We start from the raw sequence: 27,834 nt of genomic DNA, 5'->3' as shown, positions 1-27,834 counted from the left end.
TGTATGTTCACTCAGTCACCCTTGTGCTAAGCTCCAGAATTACACCTACATTGGGCTTTTGGTAATGTGCCTATTTTTCAGACTTAAATTGGTTAAATGACAGGTCATGAATCGACTTAAACTTCTCCTTTAAAATGCCCGGGAGCTCTTTGTTGAAGTTTAATTATGGATCTTTCAAAATGACCTACCGTGCTGTGAGCATAACATTTTTTAATTAACCCTCTTGTAGTGGAGGAACAGCTGAAGGACAATGTCTGGGGTGAGGAACATCCCAGGATGTTTCCAGACTACATAAGGGAAATCACAGAAAATGTGGCTATGAATAATATGGGATTAGAACTGAGATCAGGTATAGAAATGACACTCCCTTTGTTGAATGATCTGTCGTGAAACAAGTACAGATTGCTGGAAGAAGATATGCCTGGAGGATGCAGAGCACCATATCCGTATGCACAAAAGAGCCAGCAATGAGACTGCTGCTCACCAGGTGATTGAGTAGGAGGTCCTTTCGAGTACCTTCTGCCTTAACTGGAAATGCCAAGGATTGAACCTGGGGCCTTTTGCATGCAAACCAGAAACTCTGCCACTGAGCCACAGCTCTTCCTTAAGTTATAAAGAATCACACAACTTTTAATAGAATGGTCAACGGAGTCCTGCCATCTTCGGCTCATCTTCTGGTTCTTTGTTCCTCTATGGAGAGAGTCTCACTTCCCTGCTTGAAAGCTGTTGTTCAAGGGAACTTCCACCCCATGCCCAGAGATAAAATGCTTTGCTGAGGAAACCCAGTTTCCTTCGCTTCACTCTAATGAACCCAATTAAGCATTTTTTTGCACTGTGCATTGCTTGGTTGCTTGGTTCCCCTCCAAAGGCTTGCCCTGCTTTTCTTAATATGCTAAAATAGTCCAATTGTGCCACGAGCCCATTACAAAGCAACTGATAATAAGTGGCACAACTCCAGCCCTTGCCAATTAAATTGCTGCTCTCTGCAACGTTTATCAGTTAACCTTCTTTCTTTTTTTCAAATGTCTTGCACTAATGGACAACTTACGTTTGACAGCCTAGAATGTTTTCTGTAGGATTTAATTCCTAAAGGGCTAATTAAATAAGTGTGTTAATTAATAGATGGCAAGTTGGGTAGTGAGCCGATGAAGAATTAACTCTTGGTTTGCACTTGCTGGAATCATATTTGAAATCTCTAACTTCACTGTGAACTGAAGGAAAGAATTCTGGGATTGAACTACAGTCTGGAGCCTCATTTTATTGTCTTGTTTTATTTACTTAAGTATTTATACCCTGCTTTGTCCCTGCAGGGACCCAAAGTAGTCCCCCCCCCAATGCTACGTATATAGACACATCAAGCCAACAACCATATTAAGCGCCAAACGCCCAAGAGCCCTTGGTTCATATCCAGGAGCTTATGTCCCTGGCCGTGCCCAGACTTTAGCAAAGATGATAAACAGCTGGCAAATATGTTCCTTCAACTCCTTTCCTCCTTACTAAAGAGCCTCTGGCCATATCCAGAATTTATGCTTTGAGCAAGGAACCTTATGGGTCTATCAGGACAAATTCATTCCATCTTCACATATTTCACAGGTCAAATGCAGGATGTCAACCCAACTGGACTTTCTGAAGGAAGCCTGTATGACACATATGCATTTATTACGTTCCCATGTGACATTATACGGGTATGTTCAAAACATTTTGGGTAAACATAGTGTGCAAAGAGGCACTCGGACACCTTTGAACTGTACTTGGACTATTTATGCACTTACACAAATGGCTTCAGCGTAGCCTTCAATGTGAAAGAGACCACGTGTTAATTTGATTGAGGCAGGGAAATTCACCCTTGGTATTCTGGCATTTGTGTAATTCTGCAGTGCTTCATGTGATTAGGTGTGTTCTCCGTGAACTAGGATGCTGGTCTGCTACCCAGCAGTATTAACATTCAACATAATTGTTCCTTCAAGGTGAATAAAAACCAGTGGTGGAAAAAAACCCTGAAAAATCAGAATGCAAATTTGTATTAACTGCCACTTAACAACCTGGCTTTACATGATATCTGAATCTAACGCCTATAAAGTAGATATACATTCATTATAGCAAGAAGTATGTGGGGTTCCTGACCAGACATTTTGGAGTTTTGGGGTAACCTCACAGCTGAGCAGTTACAAACAAATATGTTTTAATTCTTATAAAAACTAATCAGAATGCATGTTTGTTGAGGTAGCATTAGGTAATGTTAGGTAACTGGGGATTTTAAAAAATGGAGTTTGAATTATTTTAAACCAGCCACTCATCTTGATTTTAAATTGCCCTGATTTAACTGAGGCTGCTTCTACAGTGGGATTGGTCCATACGGGAATTTTCCCCATGTGGAATACAGCATGCCCCCATTGGGGGGGGGGGACTTCCACACAACACCATGCTCTTTCTGAGCTCACCTCATGGGTCCCCAAGGACTTTCTCCTTTGGGCCAGAGCAAAGAACAACTTCATCTGCTCCAACTCAAAGGAAGAAATGTGGGGTGGTCTTGAGCATCCATGTGGACTCTCCACTCACAGCCAACCTAGGAAGTGGACAGAGCTGAGTTCCACCTTCAAAATGGTGAGCTCTGCATCCCCCACTTTCCAGCCCTTTAATGAGCTTTTAAAATTTTCACTTCACAGCTGAGTTGCGTGTGTCCCTTTATCTGCATCTCAGTTGTGAAGGAAGAAAGGGGCCGTTGCCGGGCTGCAAGAGGGCCCAGTGCAATCATTGGTAGATCAGCACTTTAGTGGACCATTGGTCTGATCCAGCAGGGCTCTTCTTATGTTATTATGTTCTTGTAGAAGCAGCCTTAGTCAATCTTGTATTCATTCCCTTAACACCCACCTGGCAGCAGAATCAACTTTCAGGAACAATGGCCATGTCCAGTTAAAATTACCAGCCCCTTGGGGGGGGGGGAGCTGTAGGAGAAATGCATTGGATTACCTGATAATTTTGTGCCTTAGTTTAGTCTTGGTAATATCTGTAATATTCTGCCCACTGGACTATGAGTTCCAATCCCACCCTTACTCATCCTGAGGCCAACAGGAGCCTGATTCAGTGATTTAGGTCACTCATGCTTGCAAGATTTGCAGCCATGATGTTGTAGGTTTGAATCCCACAGTAGCTCTGACCGGGGGGGGGGGGGGGGCGGCAAACTTGAAATGTTTTAGGGGAAGAGCTGTAGCTCAGTGATGGGGTACATGTGTGTATGTGTGTGTTTTCAGGCACAACATCCCAGACTGAGTCTCTGGAATTTCCAGTGAAAAGGATTTCAAGTTGTGGGGGGAAACCTCATCGGTCTGCGAGCTTGGAGAGCCACCTATAGTGGGGCCAGCACTGGGCTAGACAGACTGATATTCTGACTCTTTCGGGTGATTCACACATCTGTGTGATGTCTGGTGCCCCTCCCAGGCACGGACCTTAAGGAAATGAACCCTGCTAAGGGCTGGGGAAGCAACTCTGTTCTCCCCAGGTTCCCTGCTCATGGGTTGTGAAGTGTTGGTCCCCAGTGGTTTCCTGCCCGCCCCAGCCTAGGAGGAGATCATTAATTTAAATAGCTGTGTTTTGGCTCTGAACGCTTTTCCACTGTGGTAATTTATATCATCCCTACAGAGTTTCCCATCTGTCCTCTCATTACTCTCCAGGGAAGGTGAGACATGGCAGTTCTCCGAGGCATCCAAGGAATCCTTGTTGTGGCTGCTTGCTTCTACATGCTTCCTCGGTTGCCTCCCCCCCCCTTTTTGTGTGTGCAAAGGAAGCATCCACCAGGGACTTGAGGCTGGTGGCCCAGCTGTTGATAGGTGGCCTCCCTGGCTTCTTTTTGCCACCACACTGGTCATGTCTCCTGGCCTGGAGAGGGACCTTAGCAGCTGTGCCCAACAGCTTATTGCACAAAGGGATGATCTGGCACCCACTTCAGTGGCAGAGCTGGCCCAGGCTGGTAAAGAGTGAATGGGGGAGATAAGTGCGGAGCAGAAACAGCTGCTACTTCAAGAGCGAGTGGCACGGAAGTGGCCTTGGAGGAGGAGGCAGGCCAGCCTGTGAATCAGAGACGGCTGCCCTTGCCTCTGTGCAAACTTCGAAAAGGCCCCCCCAAGACCCGTTTTGGGCCAATGATGTTATTTGCAAAGGCTGTGTGGTGACGGGTTGGGCTGGCTCTCCACCATCATCATTAAGCTTGCACTCTGAAGTCCCGTCCCTGCCTCCGCTAGAGAGGAGAGGAGAGGGGAAGGATGGAATTAAGAAAGGCTCATGGGCATATCAGCAGGGTTTCTGCATGCCACGGTCTGAAGTGCAAATGTTCAGAAAAATGGTAGCTCCTTTGATCCTGGATATCTTAGCTTTTTACTTTTAAAGAAATGAAAATACTGCTAGTTTTCATGGTCATAGGGGGAACATTCAAGGTGCGAGTGCAGTGCCTCTATGTGCCCTTTCCCATGTGTCCACACCTGCTCTCCAAGTGCCATCCATGCCTGGAAGATGTTGGAGTCCAGTGACACCTTTAAGTCCAACAGAGTTTTATTTATTTGTATTTGTTGGTTTTAAAGGTGGCCCTGGACCCAAACTTTGTTCAGTCTGCCCCCACCCAGCTCATTTCCCTTCTCTCCTTCCTGCCACCTGCTCTGGCCACACTCCACCTCTCCTGCCCCTCCCTCGACAGTAGAACCCTCAGGTTTTAATCCAAGGGATATAAATAATATCCATACATGGATTCAGGTGGGTAGCTGTATGGATAGGAGAGAAAGGAAATGAGCTGGGTGGGGGCAGACTGAAGGCTCCAGCCTTCCCCCTGTGCTTTTGTGCTATCTTTCAGAGAGCATGGGATCTCGGCCTGTACAAACGTCAGAAAAATGATTTGCCTGCCTTGGTGTCTGACTGTTGAAAGAAAAAATTGGGCCCCATGAGCAGAAGAGGGCAAGAAGATCTAAGGATCCTTTGCCTCCTTGTGCTTAATTCCCTCCCATCTTATGCCGCTTGCCCCATAGCATGAAGATAATTATGTGCATCTGGTTGACTTCCCTCCCTGGCTGCCATTCCTGTCTGACAATCTAAGTCTGTACTGTGCTTGGCACCAGAATTTTTGAGACCTACTTGTGATCCTAACAGCAAGGGAGGGAGCAAGGCTGAAGAGGAGAATAAATCAGATGATGACTTGACTGGGGAAAACCAGGCACAGCTTTTATCGAATGCGGTTTGCAGGAGCGCTGGCACAGCATAAGGCACATATCCTAGCATCAGGCAATCTGCCTGTTGGATGATGGCACCAAGCATCCCCCTAGCCCACCTACTGGGAGAGCAGTGTGAGATGGCAATTCCAGGGGTCCCACATGGGCACAAGCCACTGCATGGTTCCCTTGCCACCTGAGGGTTAGAACAAGGTGGCAGCCCCTGGACTGGGAATATCACCCCCACCCCCAAGACCTCTTATGAGGATCTCCAAACCACAGGAAGCAAGCATGCAGGCTCAGCCTCCCCTCCACCACCAACTGGATCCAAGAGCATGCAACAAAACTTGATTACACCATAACCATGAAACTGAGGGAGAGTGAGTAAGGCATCAGTAGCCAACTGATGATGCTGGCCCCACTGGCAGCCCATTAAATACAGGAAGGGGCAGACCAGGGTGAAAACTGGTTTCCAGGTCCTCCTGAAAGCCTTGCCCACCCAACAGGCCCAGTGGGCTGCCCATACCCCCCACCAGGGCCAATCACCACAGCTCCCCACAGCCATCATGAAGCAAGAAGGAAAATCCTTCCCGTGGCCACAAATATGGCCCCAGGTCAGTCTGGGGCCATTGCTTATTGCAAACATATCTGGTTTCAAGAATGAGTCTTGGGTTTGTTTGTTGCATGGATGTTTCTGCCTAAGGTGCCCCCGGTTGTGTCCCATTTTTTGGGGGGGATACCTGACACTACAGAAGCATTTTGATTAGGGGTGTGATTTGAATTTCATAAGCTTTCTGGTTGGATTCAAAGAACCCCATCTCAGTCGTGCGTCTTTCTTTTGAGAAACAAACCCGAGAGAATCACAGCACAGTGACTTCTGTGGCATTTCCTTCTGTTGCATTCCCCCCCCCCCATTAAAATGTACACATTTCCAGTGAATGTGCAGTGAGCATGTATAAATGGTATTAAATTACTCTAAAGGAATAATGAATTCCAGGAACAAAACGGAGGCAAGTTGAAGCCGATGACAATGTAAGGAAGCCTCCCCCAAAACCCCCACACCCGTATCCAATTTCAGCTTCTCCCTAATTGGGATTCTGAGTTCTACCCAGGGGCCCTCTGAGTTTGCGCACAAGCAGCAGGTGCAGACCTTTCCAAGTGTGCTGCCACAAGCACCACCACCTGCCGCTTGTCTTTTCCCTCTTTGCTCACTTTTGTGGGGGCCCCCCCCTGAAATTATTAGCTGTAGTGTTCTTTGAGGTTTTTCTTAACAGGCATCACAGGTAGTGCCGAACACTGATGTTATTGCAACCGAGGCATGAATTAAAGGGTGAGCAGCAAGAAGAGATGCAGAGCACATGGCGGGGAAGGGAGAGCAGGGGAAGATTCCCAAATGTGTCACCGCAGTTCAGATAAATCTTTCTGCTTTTTTCATAAGCCCCGTACAGACAGGTGACAAAAAAGTAATAAAACCAGAGTGAGGGAAGTGCATACCTTTATATGCCTTTGGTATTTTGAAAGCTGGAAAGCAAACTTTCCCACCAAGCTGATTATTAAGTGACTCACGACTCTTTCACACGTTACACAGGACAGACACATCAAGTGTATCCTTTCTGCAAGGAGGTACATTAAGTCCACTGGTTTGCTTGCCTTTAGGGTGTCTAGGTCTACATGCAGGCTTATCACATTCAGATTTTGCATTTTTTTACATGCATATTTTCACATTTACACGCTTAGACATCCCCCCCCCCTTTCAGGCTGTTGTAAATTTTGCACTGCATGTTCATATTCTTGTTTGTTATTGGACTGCTGGTTTAAAACCTTTTACGTTTTTTATGATGCCATCTTCATGGCATTATATACTGTTGACACCCCTTGCATTGCACTAAATGCTTCCACTTCTTTTAACCACCGTGAAACCCTACTGAGTGGTGGTAATCCCCACCACCACCGTGACAGTGTCCTCATTGGATTTTCAAGGCAAGAGATGTTCAGAAATGGTTTGCCATTCCCTGCCTCTGCATCATGATCCTGGTATTCCTTGGAGGTCTCCCATCCAAATACCAGCCAGGGCTGACCCTGCTTAGCTTCCAAGATCTGAGGAGATCGGGCTCGCCTGGGCTATCTAGGCCAAGGTGACTGGTGATCATAGTGAACGTCAAAACAATATTTTACAGATACACCTAAAAAGAGACTGTTGGAAGAGGCCCCCTCTGCTCTTGTGACATGGGCTCAGCGTGCCAGGAAGGTCTCCTCCTGCATGTGCCTTGTCAAAACAAATGTGGCTTCCTTTTCATTTCAATGGGGGCTGTGCAGGAGAACTTCCCTGATGATGGCAATATTTGGCTCTTGATTGATAACTTAGTCTACCACCACCACCACCCGCCCCACAATGCCAGTGTGAGCCATTGTGATAAAGTGATTAAAGTGTAGGACGAAGATCTAGGAGGCCCAGGTTTGGAGTTCCCACTCAGCCGTGGAAGCTTGCTGGCGTGGGTGAGTCACACACACACACACTCAACCTAAAAAGATGGGGGTATAAATGAAGTCAATAACATAACATCCAATTGGCTGTGGAGAGGGTCCCATTGGCCTGCGTATTGCGGTAAGCAGATAAGGCCCCTTTGGGGAAAGCCCTAACAGAAGTTCCATTGCCATTCATACTGGGGAGACAGGGGTTAAAGAGCCCTTTGTTGCTGTTTGTGCTCACCTGAGAGTCAGGGCACAACTAGATGTGATGGTGTTCTTGGGCTGAACTTGGGGAGGATGCCATTTTAGTACCTAACAGTGCACCCTCCTCCACTGCTGTTTTGACACCTGAAGAGAGAAGGGGAGGGGGACAAGGGCACCCGTCCCTGCTGTGCTGTGGGTCTGATCAGGATCTAGCCCTTGTGGATTTTTAAAAAATCTCACCTATTAGGCATTAAATGTCTCTGGATTCAACCCAGGGGTGTCATCATATCTAGTTTGCTCTTGAGTTAGCGGGCAATGGAGTGGAAACCAACTGAGATGCATTCTGGAGCCAGGGTGAGTCCTTGGCAGCAAAGGCTGTGCTGGAAGCCAGATCGGAAGCCCCTGGGGCCTGCTTGATCCCTTATCCTGGCATCCTGTCACATCTCTGCCATGGGAGTCAGAGGTTCAGAGTCCTGCATGTTTTTGTAGGAACATGCTCTTCCATGCATCCATTTCAGTGGCATCATTGCCATTCACATCATCACCATTGTAATTAAGCTCGTACAGCCCTGGCTTGAAAAGCAATTTTTAATAACAGAACTGTTCATGTAAGGCAGCAAATCAAAGTGAAGGGAAGATCATAATCCCAAACAAAACAAAAAAAAATTGTTTCCAAGTATTTAGTCAGTATGTTAAAAAGGAACAAGGAGATGATGCTTTATGTTCCTGCCATATGTTTTGTCAAAATGCTAATTAAAACGTCCACGTCCACAGTTATTTTTACTGTTCCACATGCCCTGTCTCCCATCACAATGAAGGACTAGCAGCTAAATAGAAGTTGCTAATGTGTTTCTAAAGCAAAGGTTTTTAGAAGGTCCTGGGTGGTGGCAGGAGAAGATGGCCCAACAGTTCCTGGATTCCTCTTTGGCTCAGGTTCTGCATCCCAAGAGAACCACACCCAGACAACTCTCAGTCTGCACAGTGACTCTCTGGTTCATCTTTTCTGATCTCCACCACCCAGACATGACAGTTGCCTCCAGTCTCTATTGGACTCCAATCAATCCTGTGGCTCACAGGAACTGCTGTCGGACCAGTCGATGTTGCGACCTCATTTGGAGTACTGTGTACAGTTCTGGTCACCACACCTCAAAAAGGATATTATAGCACTGGTAAAAGTGCTGAAAAAGGCAACTAGAATGATAAAAGGGTTGGAACACTTTCCCTATGAAGAAAGGTTAAAGTGCTTGGGGCTCTTTAGCTTGGAGAAACGATGGCTGAGGGGTGACATGATCGAGGTTTATAAGATTATGCATGGGATACAGCAGGTTGAGAAAGAAGTACTTTTCTCCCTTTCTCACAATACAAGAACTTGTGGGCACTCAATGAAATTGCTGAGCAGTTGGGTTAGAATAGATAAAAGGAAGTACTTCTTCACCCAAAGAGTGATTAACATGTGGAATTCACTGCCACTGGAGGTGGTGGCGACTACGAGCATGGACATCTTCAAGAGGGAATTAGATAACAGGGGGCATTTCCTGCAGGAGCGCACAGGAGTGGAGCTCCAGCAGTAAAGAGCCCAGGGGGAGGGCACATGCAACAAGCCCCATCCCCTGCTCCCAGCAGCCCCGGGCCACAAGGAGCAAGAAGCTGCCAGGTAAGTTGCAGAGCGCCCCCCCCCATAGCTAGCAATCCAAAAGGGTCCAGTGGCACCTTTAAGGCCAAGGTTTATTCAGGTACAAGCTCTCCCTCCTCTGTGAGGGCAGATCTGCGCACCCCCCCTCCCTAGCTAGCAATCCAAAAGAGTCCAGTGGAGCCTGAGCGTTGCCTTCTGACACACTTCCGGTGATGTCAGGGTGTGTGGCATATACAAATAAGTTGTGCTAATGAGTTATGCTAATGTGCTCCTGCACCTCTTTTTCTACGAAATGACCCCTGGATAAGCATATGGAGCAGAGGTCCATCAGTGGCTATTACCCACAAGGTATAGACAGGAACTCTCAGTCTGGGGCAAGTGATGCACTGTATTCTTGGTGCTTGGGGGGGGGGCAACAGTGGGAGGGCTTCTAGTGTCCCGGCCCCACTGCTGGACCTCCTGATGGCACCTGGTACCTTTGGCCACTTGTGACAGAGTGTTGGACTGGATGGGCCATTGGCCTGATCCAACATTGGCTTCTCTTAGGTTCTTATGTTCTTATGTTCAGTATAAGAGATTTCATCTGCATGTTTGGTTAACATGATCCTGGCCTTCATCACATTTACACTGCAAATGAGATGTGCTTCTAGATTTAAAACTTGCAGCACGTTGAAAACCAGCACTTCAGGGAGAAACTAAACTAAAACCCTTCAATCACTTTTCACCTTTTTTAGTCGGCAGGAGCACTGGCCTATATTCAGTCACACAGTTCTGAAGGCTTAAGGGTGCTTACATTTTTTAAAAGAGAGGGTGGCAATTTCCCCCAATTCCCTACTACTGTTCTTTGCAGCGTCCTCTGAAATTTTGTTCATGAGAATCAACAGACCCTTTAAAACAACATATCGAAGGGTTTACAATGGGAGAAGAGAATTGGTGGAACTCGGTGCTTTCTTTTCAGAAAACTGAAGTGCCCAAAACTTTGCAATGTGGCTGCATATAGCCTTCTCTTCCTATCAGGTAACCAGATTCAGCATTCTGAAGTGTTATATTCCCAGGTGCCCAGACCATGTGACATTTTCTGGCTATCTCCAGTGGGATGCAGTGAGCATAAAACTGAGTCTGGACAGTCTTGAACCCTTGTTCAGTTACAAAGTCTATTTGGGCCAATGGTCGTTTTAAGGAAACCAGACTTTTATGCTGAACACTATGACCGGGCTGCCCGTCTTCCCTATGAAGCTAACTGAGACTCCTAGAGGAGGATTGGCATGGGAAGAGTTCTTTGTCATGAAAGGCAGGTGAAGAGGGAGTTATGGACGGTCTTCAGGACCTAGGAGAGCTCCAGGAGAGCACAGGCATTACTCCACCAGCAGGCAGAGCTTAAAGGTAAAGGTAAAGGTTCCCTTGCTCGAAAGCCAGTCGAGTCCGACTCTAGGGTTGCGGTGCTCATCTCCGTTTCAAAGCCGAAGAGCCAGCGCTGTCCGAAGACGTTTCCATGGTCAAGTGGCCGGCATGACTAAACACCAAGGCGCACGGAACGCTGTTACCTTCCCACCGAAGTGGTACCTATTTATCTACTTGCAATTTCTTGCTTTCGAACTGCAGGCCTAATTCCATCTTTTTTAGCTGCCAATCCATATCCTGAATGGTCCTCCAAAATATTAGGCAAGCTTGGATCAATCGGGCTTCATCCTGCAAGTCTTTTGGAGCTTGGATTGACAAAAGCTAAATCTATAGTAACCCAACGCCTAATAGATATAGAGGTCCAGACGGAAGAAGCGCTCTTACCCTTAAGATATAAAGCCTTAAAATCCTGGACAGGTTTTGCCCCCGCTCCATATCTTTCTAACATCATATATGACAGCTATAGATGGGTTTTTTCTAGAGCACGTTTTGATGCCCTGCCATCTAACTTGTTACAAGGAAGGTTTCGGCGCTGGCCTAGTTCCCAAAGATGTTGCCCGTGTACAAATCTTGACATAGAGTCGGTCTCACATATATAGTTACATTGTAACTTTTATGCTATGGAGAGACAGCTGTTAATTTTTCCATTGTTGTCCAAATTCAAACCCTTGGATGTTCAGTTGAAAATTGCGGAACTGAGGATTTTAACTTTTTTGCTGGAAGACCGGATAGAGAGGATATCTTTAGCTGTGGCAAAATTTTGCTTTCTGGCCCTTAAAAAGAGGAAGCTTATACCCTAGTTAGTGATCTGATGACAAATTAGCGTTGTATTGGTGTGTTTCAATGATATATTGTATTGTTCCTGTATTCGTTTAAAGGTTTTATATATATTCGTTATATGTATTTACTAGCTACTTATGTATTTATTGTGTATTTTATTATTATTCTTGGAATCGTTCTATTGGCTGGTCGCTTGACCGTATTAATAAACTTGACTTGACTTGACTTCCAGTTTCTCTGACACATGTCCTCCCTGCATGGGACGAAACAGTGGCCCTCTTTCCCCCGTCTTACTAACAACGCTCAATGACATATTATTGTTGAAACTGATTTTTCCCCATTGATTGATTTGGCATGTCAGATAATATAAAAGTAGCATAAAAGAAACACGTGACCCCAGAGTTCAGCAACAAGAATGGCAAAACAAAAAGACTCACAACAAATAAAAACAAGAGAGGGCTCATTTGTATACCCCTGGCTCAAGTGTACCAGTGGCAGGTCTGATGGCTGCCTGAGCCCTGCCTTTCATTGGTGAGTGGGAAGGTCCTTAGAGGAGCAGACTCATCCCTTGGAAACTTAGTAGACTTTGACTGGCCCACCACCTCCGTGTGACTCATTGTGATGCCCTTGTTGTGTCTGGAAATTCAAATGAATGATGAACATTGTCAAAACCTTGAACTGGCAAGGAAAAAAAGCCACTGAACGTTGGCAGCAGATGCTGATTCCTGTCTTCAGAGCACTGCTCTTTGTTGCTGTCGGGGGAACTGTCAGCCCATCCCTGTGACCTTTCATAAAGGCAGAGTCTGCTGGCTTTTTAACCTTGTCAGGCAAGTGAAATGCCATTAACTTTACAAAAGGCTTGGAGTTCAGTTGGAAAATTAATCCGTCATCACTAAGAGCCTCTGAAGAGTTCAGAAGGGCATTTCAAATGCAGGAAAGCAGGTGGAACTTGCTGTGTCAGATTTTCAGGGGGGGGAAATCCTTAAGCAGGTGCTTAGTTTTCCATTGACTGAAGTGTTTTTGTTGCTCCAGTGCTTTGATGGGTGGCCTTAAGCTGCCAGTGCTCAGTGATTTTTGACTTTGGCATGATTATGCAAAAGTTAGGAGTTTTACAAGATTCTTGCCAGAGTTCAATTGTTGTAGCTTTCAGAGCATGGCTAACTCCACATTAATCTGGAGTTTGTAATCAATTCCATGTTCATGATTTCTTTCGTAGAAACCTGGTGACTCTCATATGAACACATGAAGCTGTTTTTTTATCATTCCAGAGCCCTGGTCCATATAGCCCTGTTTTGTCTATGCTGACCCACAAGAGCTCTCTCAGGCAGAGATCATTTATCCTTTATCTGAAGATGCTGGGGACTGAACCTAGGATTTTTTGCATGCGAAGCATCTGTTTGACCACTGAGCTGTGGCCCCAACTTGTTTAACTGTGTGATTATGGGTGATGGTACAAAAGTCCAGCTGCCAGTTTACCACTGATATCTAAACTATTGTTCCTGACATTTGGCATCTTGCTTATTGGCTGGTCAGGATACTGGCATCTCCTCTTTGCCCCTTCTGTGTGGGTCCTGGTTACTAGATCCTCCTCCTGCTTCCTTAATCCTTAATTGGAGCCACTCTGGAGGAGGAGATCCCAAGCCAGTAGTTACAGATGAAAATGAAAGGCATCTTGGGGATGCAGTTTCAGGGAAGGATTCACAGGAATAGCATTTGGAATGGGAGCTATTAGCCCTAAAGCCTTAAGGCATCACATGCAAAAACTTCTACTGTGATGATTTCAGTTCAGGAGAAAAAGATGTGGGTGAAATACTACCAGATTGCTGAGAAATTGAGTGGTGCTGTGCCTGCACAACTGACAATCAATCTGACTGCAGGTTCTGAAAGGCAGGGAAAAGACTCAGGAAGACCCAAGCTCATTCCTCAGTTTCACCCAGTAGATGCTGCTGGAGCTTTTAAGCAGCCAGCCCTACTTGTTTCACCCTACAGGCATTAGGATGCAACTCCCTTGGGGGTTGGACGCCTACTGTCTCTCCTCCCCCGACTTCCATTCCTAGTTTAGGCTACATGTGAAGATATTAAAGGGTTGTGTTTCGTTTCCCACTGAGCCGATTATGCCGCTGAATCATCCTGTCATTTCACCACTCTTTGCCCTTCACAGCTTTTTCAAGGGATAACTACTCTCAGTTAGTGCTAAGAGTTGGGACAGTGGTGGCAGAGGAAGGTGGTAGAAGATCCACAGATCTCAATACAGCACTTGTCTCGAAGAAGAAGCATTGCTTAGAAATCCTCCAGCTTCACTGCTGCAGAGCCCCCTCCTTCTCGTTGAACTGAATAAATGGTTTGAAGACTTTCTAAGCAGACATCCTAAATCTCAGCATACTTATCAGGAAACAAGCTTTATTAAAACGTATAGGGCTGGCTTCCAAGTACATGCAATTAAGCTGACTGTAAATTGTAGAAATAAAATAAATATGTTTGTTGCGATTAATTTTTTGGGAAGATTTAAATTAGAAAGGGTGGCAATGGCGAGCTCTTCATTAAAAGCAGAAGGCAGCAGACAAATCTCCGACATTCCCAACTCAGTGACCATTTTCAGTGATCCAGTGAGATTTGGGCCCTCAAGCATTTCACAGCTGAAAACACCAATATGCTTGTGACATCTCAAATCTTGTACCAACAATCTCTCCTCCCATTCCCCTTTTGCACATTGCTGAAGGTTTTGTTCTGCCTGATGTGTTAATGTGGTTGTGCTTTTGGTTCCAGATATGTTTGGAAAATGCAGGCACAGGGTGTGAAACAAGCTGTGCAGTGCAAGGCGCTTTAGGGCCAAACTAGATGCAACAACATCCGTGATTCTGCTCCATAGACCAATCTAAAGAGATTTAAAGACGCTGCAAGGGTCCCCGCACAGTGCTCTTGTTCCCTTCATGTCTTTTCAAGTGCCAAAACATCCGTGGCAGGGGAAGGGGGTGCAGCTGTTTTGGTGCTTGAAAAGGCGCATAGGGAGCAACAAGAGTGCCTCAGCCCACAACACTGTGGCCCTCACAGCATTTTAAAATTTCTTTTGTCCTTGTCATAGATGTGTGCATGAAACAGGATGCTTCCATCCACACACGGAGACATTTAAATTTCAGAGGCTTTTGGAAGAGGGTTGACCCTTGAAGGATGACTGTACTAGCAGCTCATATAATTTTAACAAAGCAAAATGATTTACCTGGTTAAGGGATCGGAAAATAGGAGCTCTCCCTGGTCAATAATGGTTTTGTAAAGGTTCTTTCTCTGTGTTTTTCTTTCCCAATTTCCTTCTTCCTTTTCCTTGTGTCTCCTCTCCACCCTCTACGTATGCATCTCCAACTAAGCCCTGCTGCCTCATGTTTTGCAAACAGTATATCCTCAGTAAACCAACTAAGCCATGCTTGACATCTTGAAGGCTCCTTTTGATTAAGAAGCACCTGCCTTTTGAAAGCAAAGCAGCAGTTTTTGGCAGTACCCTTGAGTAAATATGCTGCAGATCGTGTGCTGCAGCTGGCGTAAAGGGGACAGCCCCTTGGTGGGACTCCTCTGCCTTGCCAAAGGCTGTTGAAATGCCAACTTCTAATTAACAAACTAGCTGTAGATTTCAATTGTTGTTGTTGTTCAGTCGCACAGTCAAGTCCGGCTCTTTGCGACCCCATGGACCACATCACACCGGGCCCTCCTGTCTTCCGCCGTCCTCTGGAGTTTGCTCAATTAGATTTCAGTACCTGGCCTTTTGGAAGATAATTTGAATCAGGATATTTGCTGGAGAATTTTCATCACCACCATTCCTGCCAAATCTTGCTCAAGATAGGATTTCAGCCAACTTTGGCAAGTTCCGCCAAGTTGTAGTGGGTATTTCAGGTAATCTTAACAGGACTCATAGTAGGTTCTGACAAGTGCTAGACCTCTCAAAATCATAGTGAGGACCTTGCCTTGTGCTGGCCTCTGCAAAAGCTGCAGCAAGGGGCTAGTTCTCACCCAGGGGGTAAACCTGCCGTGTCTGGCCTGGACCACATCAAAATGCAGGTGGGGAGCTCTCAGGATGGATGGCTCCTCCGTACCAAAAAGATCTTTACATTTAGAAAATCAGCACAGCAGGAAAAGGGGGGGTTAGGCTATGTGCAGGAATGGAGGAGCATTCTGTCATATTTCTCCCCACCCGCAGTCTGAAGTGGTAGAGCTCAGACACAGTGGTACAGTCCAGGCAGATGAGAGCTAGGCCAAAATCAGGCTTTTGTAGGCATATTCCAGGGGTTGCTATAGAGAGACTCCATGACTGCCTTTGAATCCTCCCACAGCAGCCAATTTAGATTTGCTCATTTATGAAGCTCACCATTGACAAAGTTGGCTGACTAGGCTAAAGGCCCCCCCACCCCCACTTAAGAGGGCTGTGCCAGGATGGGAGCCCTGAGTTGCATGCCTCCTCAAGAGGAAAGGAGGATTTTTGCAAATGGCTTGTCTGGAGGAATGCAGCTGAGACCACAAAAATGTTGCTCCTCCATCTGTTGTAGAGACACTGCTGGTTTCAAGCTGGAGAGACTCTTCACTTTTGACAGGAGGGAGGGATGTGAATCACAAAAACCTTGTTCTCCCAGGGGGGTAAGGAAGTGCAGGGAAGTTAAAAACTGCTTGTGATTGCTTGCTATTTCTGTAAAAGTCTGTAGCAGTTGAGCAGAATATGCAAAGTCGAAGCAGGGGAATAAGGTTAGTATGAAGAACTTTGAGTGCAATGGCTGCATCAGTAAATCTTTGCCCTTGGAGAGGGAAGGTCTGCAGAATTAGAGTTTGGCTTGAATTGCCTTCTGGCATGCTGATGACTTTAAAAGAGGATGAGGTGGATGCATGGAGCAGTAGTCCCTCTTGGTAGCCCTGAGGATCAGAGGTAGTAGGATATCTCCAAATACCAGCTGCTGGGAGTGCAGCAACAGGGGAAGAGTTTGGCCCTGCTTTCAGGCCTTCTTGTTGACCACTGTGGGAAACAGGATGCTGGACTAGATGGACCATTGGTCTGAGCTTTCCTGTCTGTTCTTGGTGTCTTACAAAGGCTAATACTGGACTTGTATGGGCCCTAATCTGGATGCCCCATCCTTAAAAGCACTGACTACTGATTGCTCGGGTGCTGCCTTCGTTTCTGGCATTTTTGCACAGTCACACAGACCACATTTTCTCTTTGTTCTATGGTCCTCCCCCAAGCCAGTCCAGTAGGAACAGCATCCTTGTGTTAACAGAAGGGCTGGGTAGGCTTTCAGAAGGGGGTGAGACAATCCCTCTGCTGTTCAAGCCTTCCCCTAATTCTTTCTTGACCTGGTAGGATGTGCCCTTTAGCACGGGGCGGGGTGGGTGGGATGCAGAACCCCCAAACAAAAACAAGGCTACTGATGGTTCCAAATAATGGCATGGCAGAGAGAGAGGAGAGTGAGGGAACGTTTTGTGGGAAAGCTGGCCATTGGGAGCTGAGACCGGTGTCCCCGCAAGGACAGGTGGAGCTAGGCCAGCCTCTTTCAAGGCATCAGATGGGCCTCCTTGCCTGTGTTTTCTGGACTGAGTCAGGAAGCAGAAGGTCAGCCTTTCCTCCCTGTCTCTGCCATGTAAGAGGTATGTGTTCTATCCTATGTGCTGACTGCCAGTGCAACCAGCCAAAGGCCGTGTAACCAGCCAGTGCAAACCAGCCCAGCACCTTTCCCAGGTTCCTCCTCTTGGGTACATGGAAGTACACTGCTGGTCCACCTGGACATAATCTTCCCTTTTGAGATGATGCTTTGTTAGGTTGGACTATGGTGGTGGTGGAAAGTGCCATCAAGTCACAGCTGACTCATGGTGACCCCCGTAGGGTTTTCAAGGTGAGAGACGTTCAGAGGTGGCTCGCCATTGCCTGTCTCCATGACACAGCCCTGGTGTTCCTTGGAGGTCTTCCATCCCAAATACTAGCTAGGGCCGACCCTGTTTAGCTTTCGAGATCTGACAAGACCGGGCTAGCCGGTTGGTCTAGGGCTCTGCTTGGCTTGGGAAGGCTCCCTGTGGCATTCCAGTGCCCCCATGTTCTGCATTAACCGGTGTGGCCCATGCAGGGCTTAAGTCATGCGGATAAGAAACTTAACAACCCTATTTAGAGAGCACAGCTGCTCACCTGTAATCCCTCTTGCATGGGATTGCTTCCAGTATTCCAGGCATGGATTGAAAATGGATTTCAAGGCTGATCTTGAAATGAACCTCAGCATAAATATCAACTCCTGGCTCTCACCCAGTAAGATGCATCCCTCACTTGGGTTAACACCTCTTTTTTCTGGTAGGGCTCCTGTAGCTTAAAGTTGTGTCACAGAGAGACAAAATCCAACTGGTACAGTCGGTGCAATTGCTGGGAAAGCTTCACCAGTTGAATTTCCTCCTACAAGGGGCTGTCCTGACTCTGGCAATTACTATCTTGATTGTCCAGTGTAGTACAGTGGTGAAACTCCTGGACAAGGATCTGAGAGACCCTCGTTCAAATCCCTGATCTGCCACAAAGCTCCATGGGTGACCTTGGGTCAGTCACCCTCTTTCAGCCTTGCCTACCTCACAGGATTGTTTTGAGGACACAACAAGGAAGAGAGAACCAGGTATGTTGCCCAAAGGAAGGGAGGAATATCAATCCACTACATAAATAGAAACCAACAAAAGGCAAAATTGAAATAAATCTCGTTCCTCGCCCCAAGAAGCAGCACCTAGCAGAGGGACTTCACAAGTATCCCTGCTCTCTAATCCCCTATTGATTATGTCGCTGCTTTTGTTCTAGGCTAATGACATGGGAAGAAGAATCAATGTTTGCTTGTTCCTCATGGAGAGGTTTTGCTGCCCCTTTGGTGCTGGACTTAGTCACAGGCTGAAGCAAGCTCAGTTTCATTTAGCTGCATGGACCTGATTGAATTAAAGGGGGCTCACAGAGGCAGCCTCCAACTTCCTGCTTGCCTTGGAAGAGTGCCCACTGCACCTGCTTCTTGAGGGTGATGAGCCACAGCAGAAGGACTCGGCTGCATATATTATGCAACTAAGAGTTAGAAAATAAAATAAATTGCAGCCCATTAATGTCTGCCCAGGTTCAAAAGCCATCCAGGGCCTGTTGCTGTAGAGTGAGTGCCTTCTGTTGGGGCAGCTGGAAGTGGGAAGGGCCTCTGCTTTGCACACCGAAGGCCCCAGGTTCAATCCCAGGCATGTCCAATTAAAATGACCAGACAGCAAGAGGTGTGAAAGACCTCCACAAGAGACCCTGGAAAGCTACTGCTAGTCTGAGTAGATAATACTGACCCTGTTGGAACAATGGGTTGATTCAGTATAAAGCAGCCTCATGTGTGTTACCCAAATCAGTCCCTGTGTATGGTCTTGTCATGAGACAAGTCTCCTTACACATGAAGAACCCCGGAACAGCAAGTGCCGGGGTATATGGGACCTTGAAGCCTATATCTACAGAGTTCCTAGTTTAGTGAGGGAAAGATAGAACGGAGACAAATACTTCGCCAAAAGTAATTTTATTATCTTAACAAAAATACAGACTAGAAAATGAGAACTCTGTATGAAAAAGAAACCGCATGCAATTTTATCATGGTAACCAAGAAAATTCAGTCACTTTGCACAAATCTAATGTGTAACTGTGTTACTTTAAACTAAATACTCAATTAAACAAAGTTTGAGTCCAGTGGTACCTTTAAGACCAACAAAGTTTAATTCTGAGTATGAACTGTCGTGTGCATGCACACTTCTTCAGATACCCAATTAAAGTTACTGTTAGTCCAGTTTATGTTTCTCCCACTTGGCTAATCCAATGAAAAGCCAAGCCAAGGAGAGAGGAGATTTTGGAATGAAAGGGGAAGAAGTGAGAATATTATGGGGAAAGCCTGCTGTCAGTAAGACCAAACAGCTGCGAACAGAGGTGAGAGGAAACTAATACACTTTCACACATGCTAACTAATGCAGTTTCAATCCACTTCAGTGACTGTTTGAAAGCAGATTGTGCCATTTCACACAGTAAAATCCAGTTGCAAAGTGCATTGAAACTGGATTGAAAGTATGTTATTTAGTGCATGTGAACTCCAGGATGGGAAGCAGTAAGGCATCCGATGCCTGTCTTGATGCAGAGTGTTCTAGTGATTTCAGCATTCAGAGGTGTGGAAGAAGGGGGAGAGGAACTGGAGATTTGAACTTTTGGAAACAGGTCTGGGAGCAGAACCAGCTACAAAGACTGAGGACTGGCGAAGCCTTTTTTGTGCACATGATTTTACCGGAGTACCAGTGAGGAAAATCTGCTATTGGCGTGATTTAGTGCAGAACTAAAGTCTGCTCTGGTATTGGATTGAAACTTTGGAGCCTAGTTCCCCATTGGTGGACTTTGGCCTGTGTTCTTTGCAAACTTAGGGTCCTGGACCCCATTGGTGCAAGTCCGGAATCCAGACTGCAACAGTATAGTGCAGTCTTCCAATAGGAGAAGAGGTACCTGAATAAACATACCTTAAGATGTTTCTGACAAAAGGTGGATGATTCGACATGGCAGCTTTCTTAACACAGAGATGAGTGAACGGTGCTTCCTGGGTTTATGGTTGTACAAGAGCTGAGTATATTATTCTGCAACAAGTTGTGGTTTATGGCCCAAAAGAAATGAGGGGCTCTAGAGTTCAAAAGAAGCTTTGATCAATGCTTTTCTGGTGTTTCCAGGACACTGGGCTATTCCCTGCTGGGAGTGCCTCTTACCAATTCCTTGCTTTGATCTAAGAGCCTTTCTTTAATGTGAAAAGAGGTGCATTTTCCCATCACATCATGCATCCTTGAGACTAAATGTATTCTGATCCCACGTGCCTGGTGTCTTCAAGTCAGGAGATGTGAGGAAGGTGCCGCCCCATGCCTCTAGTCTGTTTAAGCCAAAGGGTCCTTTTGGGGGTGCACATAACTGATGTTAATGGGGACGGGGGGGGGGGGCTATGTAACAAATAACCCAATAGTATCTGATGTAGGGGTGTAGAGGGATGATTCCCTGTTCCCAAAGAGATGCTGCTTAGAAGGAAGCAGGATCAGAACAAAACCAAAAAAGGGGGTGGGTCAGAGACTTGTGGCTCTTTAAAGTCTACAGATTTATGGAATGAGAGACTTGGATGGGCTGGAACCCAATTCCCTCTTTGAGTGTAAAGACCAGAGCAGTGACTTCTACAGGGATGCAGCAGGCATCCGATGAGTCTTTCAGGCTCTGGTTATTTACTTTTGTTCCTTGTGGCACACCAGGATTTCACTCATGCATACAGTTCTGGGATTGCTGACTTTGAGGCTCCCCCCATGTGCAGTTCTGAGCTGCATTGATTTACAAGTTGCAGGCAACCCTCTCCAAACTCATTTTATCTTTTCTTTTCTTCCTTTGCCTTTCCTTTCTTTCTCTCCCTCTTTCTCTCTGTGTTTCAGATTATGCTTGGCCTTTGCCTAAACAATTGTGTCCCATCTGGATTTCCCTAGATGTGCTCTTTTCCACTGCCTCTATCATGCATCTCTGCGCCATCTCCCTCGACCGCTATGTTGCAATCCGTAACCCCATTGAGCACAGCCGGTTTAATTCCCGCACCAAGGCAATTATGAAAATTGCTGCCGTTTGGACCATCTCCATAGGTAAGCCATTCTTACTTTTGCATTAGCTACCATTTTCAGGGCTTCTGTTTAAAAAAGGAAAGAAAGAAAAGAAGAATTCTGTGAACTTAAATTAACTTTGGTGCAAATGACGGATGGTAATGGATTATTGCTGGGAAATTGAAGGCCTTTCTTTTTCATTGCTCAGAAAGTTATTAAACATAATAATTCAACCTCGGGCATCATTTATAATGTTCACACAACCATTATCCCATTGTCTTTGATTTGCCCTGCTGAAGGACTTTATTGGCTGTAGCTGGTCAAATCAAAGCCAGTGGGATAGTGGTTGTGCAAGTAGCACACATTTGCTGTCAGTACAGTGCTCGAACCCCCTTCTGAACCTGGCTGAGAATTTTGCCCTCCCTTCCAGCAATTACTTGTGTGTCCCCCCCCCCCTCCGGTCTGAAAAAGTGGTTTTTGGCCTGGTCCTACAGCCTTTAATTCCACGGTTCACAGCATCCTCATTTGTGAGTGCCAAGAGATATGTGGAGCTCTTTTTGTTTATTTGCTTCTTGGAACCTTTTTTCTTCCTCCCTTCCACCTAACTTGATTGTCAGGGCAAATTACAAAAGTTCTAGTGTGATGAATTTTAAAAAGCAATGAAATTAAAACCAATACCAGATGAAAGAGTAGCAGCAAATAATATTAAATGTAAGTCAGGATATATTCTTTGTTGTTGTTGGGGTTTTTTAAATCAGTTGAAAGGTTTACAAGAACAATGTGAAAGAGCAACAGGAACTGTAAAGACAAATGGAAACTCATTTAATCGCCAGCCACCAAAACATGGGGGAGAAGAGGGCAGAGGGAGCAAGTGTGGCAGATGGATTGGTGTTTTGGATTTTGCCTGGGGAAAGTCACATGCAGTTGTCTTCTACTGAATCGGGCCCTTGGTCCATCAAAGTAAGTATTGTCTACTCAGACTGACAGTGGCTCTCCAGGGTCTCAGCCTTGCAGTAGACATAGTGATGGCCAGTAGCATAGATGGACACAGAAGATGATTAGATACATTAATGGAGGAGAGGTCCGTCCTTGTCTGCTAGTCATGGTGACTAAAGGAAGCCCCAGAGGTGGTAGATCTCTGAATTCCAGTGCTAGAAGGCAACACCTAGAAAGATCTTGGCTTCTATGCCTGGTTTGGCACGCCAAGGCAACTGGTGGGTCACTGTGTGGAATAGGGATGCTGGATTAGATAGACCGCTGGTTTGATCTATCAGGTCACTTCTTGCGTTCTTATGTGGCTTACAGGTGGGAGGAAGAGAGCACTATGTATATGCTACCCCAAACGATCTTAAAGAAAAGTAATAAATGACTACAGAAATGGCACCAAGCTAATAAGTCTAGGGAGAGAGTGTCTGAACTGGAGTGCAACCACATGAAAGTCCTCCTATCTAGACATATTAAAATAATGTCCCACCCCAAACCACAGATCCAGCATCATCTGTAACTACGAACCCTTTTTAAACCCAGATTATAGATCTGTGGTATCCATGTAGAAGAAAAGGTCATATATGGAGTGTTTCTTGTCTGTTGTCCTGAGATTTAAATCTTTTGATAGGATTTGAAGCGACATTACAAGATGAAACAGAAATCACTTTTCCCTTCTTGGCCCCCTCTCCTTATGAAACTAGCAACATGTCCAAATGACCTGTACATTTCAGATGACCTTGAAGGAGCCAGGTGCAATTCTGTGTATAGACACACGCTGCACCCCTTGCAGGGACTATGAGAGTTGGGATTTCCAGTGGTAAGAGATACTGAGAAGGTTTGCCCCCAAGTTCAGCATTTCTAGAAACACTCCGCAAGCATTTGTTTTGAAGGCAGAAAGAAGTTGTCCACTTGAAACTATCACTGAGTTGGGGATTAATCCTTCCTACCTGCTTGGACAAGATGGGCCCAGCTGGAAAGAATTAATCCGGCTCCTTCTACTTTTGCAACAGTTCCAGCTGCAGTCCTGATTCTTGGTTACATTTGAGTGTCACAGAACACTGGGAACACTGGGCTTTTTATATATATTGATGGTTTGCTCATTCTTGCCATCTGTGTTGCTCCCACCGGTTTTTGCCTAAGAAAGTTACATCGTAAACTCTATAAAAAGCTTATGAGCACAGGTATTTTATCTGTTGGGGGGGTCTCATTTCCCCCCTGTCCAATATGTGCCTTGGGAACTGTTCTCCCCCCACACACACACACACACACCAGCTCTGTCTCATTTGGAACTGGTTGCTATGTTCTTTTACGAGCTGGCCTCAGAGAGCACTTGTGTGTTATAGTTAACTGGGAAGCGAGTTGGTGAGGAACATCTGCTTACAAACATTCATTGATCAAAGCAGCTGGCCAAATTGCCAAGGAAAAAAACCCAAATGCTTGAAGAGCACAGTCACAGCTATGTAAGCATTTGTGGCCTCCTGGAGTTGCGAAGGAGCCACTTTTTAGAACAGCAAGTGAGATTGGAGGCCTTTTCGAAAGGGCCCCTCGTTACTCTGCGCCATTGAAAAATTGCATAAATTCTGCAACCAAATTATAGCCAATAAGCCAAAGTATGCCTTTTTGCTTAATTGCTTAAAGTTTGCTACTTGCATACATTTTCTTGGTGCAGACCTACTGATTTTGTTTTGCAGAGTTTTGCAAGTCGAGGTTATTAACTCACCTGTGGCTGGGAACAACGGGAATCACTGCATGTGTCTCTGTGTACAGAAGCAGGCTGCATTCCCTGTCTGGACACCATGCAAGAGAACAGTGGCCAGGTCTAATTCCTAAAAGCTTTGTGGGGTGCCCTCTTCATCCCACAGAATTAATGGGGCAGGCTGGTAGAGAGTTTGCTTCTCCTGGGGTTACCAACTCCAGCTTTGGAAATTCCTGGAGATTTGGGGGTAGTGCCTAGGGAAGGCAGAGTCTGGGGAGGGGGAGGAGCTCACTGGGTATGTGATGCCCTACAGCTGCCCTCCAAAGCTGTCATTTCCTCTAGGGGAAGTGATCTCTATAGTTTGGAGACTAGGGTTGCCAAGTCCATCTTCCATCCCCAGCGGGGGACTTTGGTGGCGTTTCTGGAAGGGGTGGGGCATCCCCAACTTGATGACATCACATTGGGGACGCCTGCCGCCACCCCACCCCACCCCGCCATGCGCCGGATCTCCAGAAACAGTAGTTCCCTGCACTTAAAGTAGCCAGCAGCTGGCGTTTCCCCTTTAAGAGAAGCTGTGTTTCCCTTTTAAGAACGAAGCTGGCTTTTCCCTGCAAGCTTGCGGAGTTCGCGCTTGGGATGAAACATGGGTTGCACACCCTTAAAGGGAGAGAGATGGGTGGCTGTAGGTGTTGGGGGTGGGGCTTCCCCAAAATGGGGGACCCCTGGCAAACCGGGGGGGGGGTTGGCAACCCTACTGGAGACTAGTAATTCTGAGAGAACTCCAGACCCCACCTTGAGGTTGGTAGCCCTAGCTTCTCTGCCACCACATGCACCACCAGTACCCTTGTACCAACCTTGTCCGTCTGTGTCAGGATGGATGGATGTCATTGGCAATTGCTAGATTCAGGTGGGTCATGTTGGTCTGAAGCCATGGCCATGTTGGTCTGAAGCAATAGAACAAACTTCGAGCCCAGTAACACCTTCAAGACCAACAAAGTTCAATTCTGGGTATAAGCGTTTGTGTGTGTGAAGTGTGCATGCACATGAAAGCTTATACCTACCTAGTATTAAACTTTGTTGGTCTTAAAGGTTCCACTGGACTCAAACTTTGTTCTATTGGCAGTTGCTGTTCGTCTGTGCTTGGATGGAACAATATTTGCATCCTGGACTGTCAATAAAAGATGCAGCTAAACATGAAGGAGAAAAATTGGGCTGCTGGCTTTTGCAACAAAAAAAAAAGGAGAAAAAGATTTAGGTCCTGAAAATTCAAGATGGTTGGTCATTTTCTCATTGGGGTTATGGAGCCCCCTAGTGGAACAAGGCATGACAACTTTTTTAGAATTGTTCCATTAGTGACAACATGCTGTAATAATTCAGTTCACTTCCAATAAGATCTCCTAGTTGGTTGAAGAGTGCTTAAGAGGTTCCTCAGTAATCTTTTTCCTGTTTTTGTTTATCTTTGAAATCTCAAGATGGTACACCTAGAACTTCTAAAGTAGGGGTGAGAGTGGGAGGTAACCTGCTGGAGAGGTAATGGAGCAATGGTGTTCAGGACAGCAATGTGCGAGTGGATGGGAAAGGTCATTGTAAAGTGCAATCGTTTCCAATCCCAAACTTACAGACTGGGTTGCTGCAACCAATCTAATTAAGCTAACACTTTTTGCTTTCTGTCTCTCCTCTTGCAACGGCTCGTTTAGGGATCTCGTTGCCCATCCCAGTAATCGGCTTGCAAGATGATTCTCGGGTGTTCGTGAATGGAAGCTGCGTCCTGAACGATGAAAACTTTGTCCTCATTGGCTCCTTTGTGGCGTTCTTCATTCCTCTCATTATCATGGTGTTTGCGTACTGCCTGACCATTCAGGTCCTGCAGAAGCAGGCCTCGGTGTTCATGTATGGGGAGGCCCCCAAGCAGAGGCGAAGCAGCATGAACTGCCTCAAGAAAGAGAACAACACGGAGAACCTTTCCATGCTGCAGAACCACGAGGCTGCCTCCCACTTAAACTCTCCCGTGAACAAAGAAGCCGTGCTTTTCCGGAAGGGCACCATGCAGTCCATCAACAACGAGCGGAGAGCCTCCAAGGTCTTGGGCATCGTCTTCTTTTTGTTCCTCATCATGTGGTGTCCATTTTTCATCACTAACATCATGTCCGTTCTCTGCAAAGAAGCTTGTGATGAGGCTCTTCTTGGGGAGCTTCTGGACGTCTTTGTTTGGGTGGGTTACATCTGCTCTGGGGTCAACCCCCTGGTATACACACTTTTCAACAAAATCTACCGCAGGGCATTCTCTAACTACATCCGCTGCCGCTATACCAGCAGCAAAAAGTCAGTACAGAGGCACAATCAGTGCCCCAACGTCTCTTCGACAGCTTTGTATGGGAAAGACCTTAATTTAAACAGTTACCGCAATGGCAATGAACTGAATAGCCTGGAGCTGGATGAGACCGAGGATGCTCTGGAAATGCACGTGGGGACCTCCGAGCTTTCAATAAATAGCTGCAGTGGCAAAAAGACCAGTAGTGTGTAAGGGGACAGGAGCAGCTCCAATTCCCTGGATTTTGTCGTGGCGCAGCTAGGGACAGCTCTTGTGTAAAAAACAAAACAAAAAGTATGTGTATTAGTCCAAGAACGATGTAAATAATGCATTCTGAACAAAGCCTTTTTTTAATTTAAAACTTCACCTTTGTAGCTCATTGCTTTCCGTCATTCTTAACCAGGATCTGTATTTACTGTTGGGAGCAGAGCAGGAAGGGCCTCTGGAGGAACAGTGAGTAACAGATCCAAAACGGGGTCCCTTATTTTGCTTTTAAAATGTTGACCTTTTCATTTTTATTTTTCCGGTGCATGAGCAAAATGCTGACTATTAATCTCAGGTGGTACTTTTTTGGAGTCCTCAGTGGTCCATTATGAGTAGTCGCATATCAAATAAAAGGGGTATGGGCTTGGCCAATATATTCCGACATTGATTGTAAATACTGGATAAAATCATACGAAACCTTCCTCTGGTATGAGTCACAAAGGAAAATACTGTAACCAGCCAAGATTCAAGAAAAATCAAAATGTTTGTGCCAGTGGGGCTGATCAGGACTTTCCAATACCCAACTTCATTGATAGGGAAAGTATCAGCAGAATTAAAAGCAAGTGGTGGAATTTGGGCTAGAAAGGAGAGAGTGTCATTTCTAAGGACTGTTAAGTGGAAAAATAAGTGATCAGAGTAGTTTTCCAGTGAGTTTGTACCCACTGTCTAGCTCCCCAAGAAGGAACTGTCTGTAAAAGCCATTTGGGGGCACGACAAAGAGAGGGCAGGGGACAGGAGATGCAATTAACTTGCATTTCCTATTTCCTGTAATTAGAGCTTGCCCAGGGGCCAGATGTGCAGGCTGGGGAGAGATCGACAAGACTGTTTTTGATGGGGCAGAACACTGTAGTGAAAGGAAGCACAAGTCGGTGAGTGTTATGAGAATAGCTGTGGGGGATCAATCTCACAGTTACTCTGCTGGCTTTAGATGCCAGCGATAAAGAGGAACCATTCACATGTATCTTGTATAGCAAATCTGGTGCCAGGAAGAGGAGATTTATGCCTCTGGGAGGCCTGCACAGAAACAAACTTTCAAGAGCTCCTGGGTCACTGGGCGTTGCCATTCCCATAAAGCAACAGGAAAGAGGAGCAGATGTTGATGTTTGATTAAAAGCATTAGTTGATTAATCATATCAATATTTATAGGCTTGCCACTCTGGAAATTATTTCATTTTTGGTGGTTGCATTATCATTAATTTAAGAACATGAGAGGCCATGCTGGATCAGGCCAATGGCCCATCCAGTCTAACACTCTATTTCGCACAGTGGCCAAAACCTAGGTGCCATCAGGAGGTCCACC

The 27,834-nt window shown here is 46.0% G+C and overlaps 1 protein-coding gene across 1 annotated transcript in view; it reads left to right on the top strand.

The window, feature by feature from the left end:
- The window catches only part of HTR2C (5-hydroxytryptamine (serotonin) receptor 2C, G protein-coupled), a 32,420-nt gene extending 5,937 nt beyond the window's left edge, over nt 1-26,483 (top strand). Inside the window, exons 2-3 of the mRNA XM_015416268.1 lie at nt 21,118-21,318; nt 25,657-26,483. Coding sequence (XP_015271754.1) covers nt 21,118-21,318; nt 25,657-26,483 — 1,028 coding nt within the window. The remainder of the gene's footprint in view (nt 1-21,117; nt 21,319-25,656) is intronic.
- The last annotated feature ends 1,351 nt before the right edge of the window (nt 26,484-27,834 follow it).

Source organism: Gekko japonicus, unplaced genomic scaffold, assembly GCF_001447785.1.
Source record: "Gekko japonicus isolate JY-2015 unplaced genomic scaffold, Gekko_japonicus_V1.1 scaffold603, whole genome shotgun sequence".
Classification (NCBI taxonomy): Eukaryota; Metazoa; Chordata; class Lepidosauria; order Squamata; family Gekkonidae; genus Gekko; species Gekko japonicus.
This window is presented reverse-complemented; position numbering and strand designations above follow the sequence as displayed.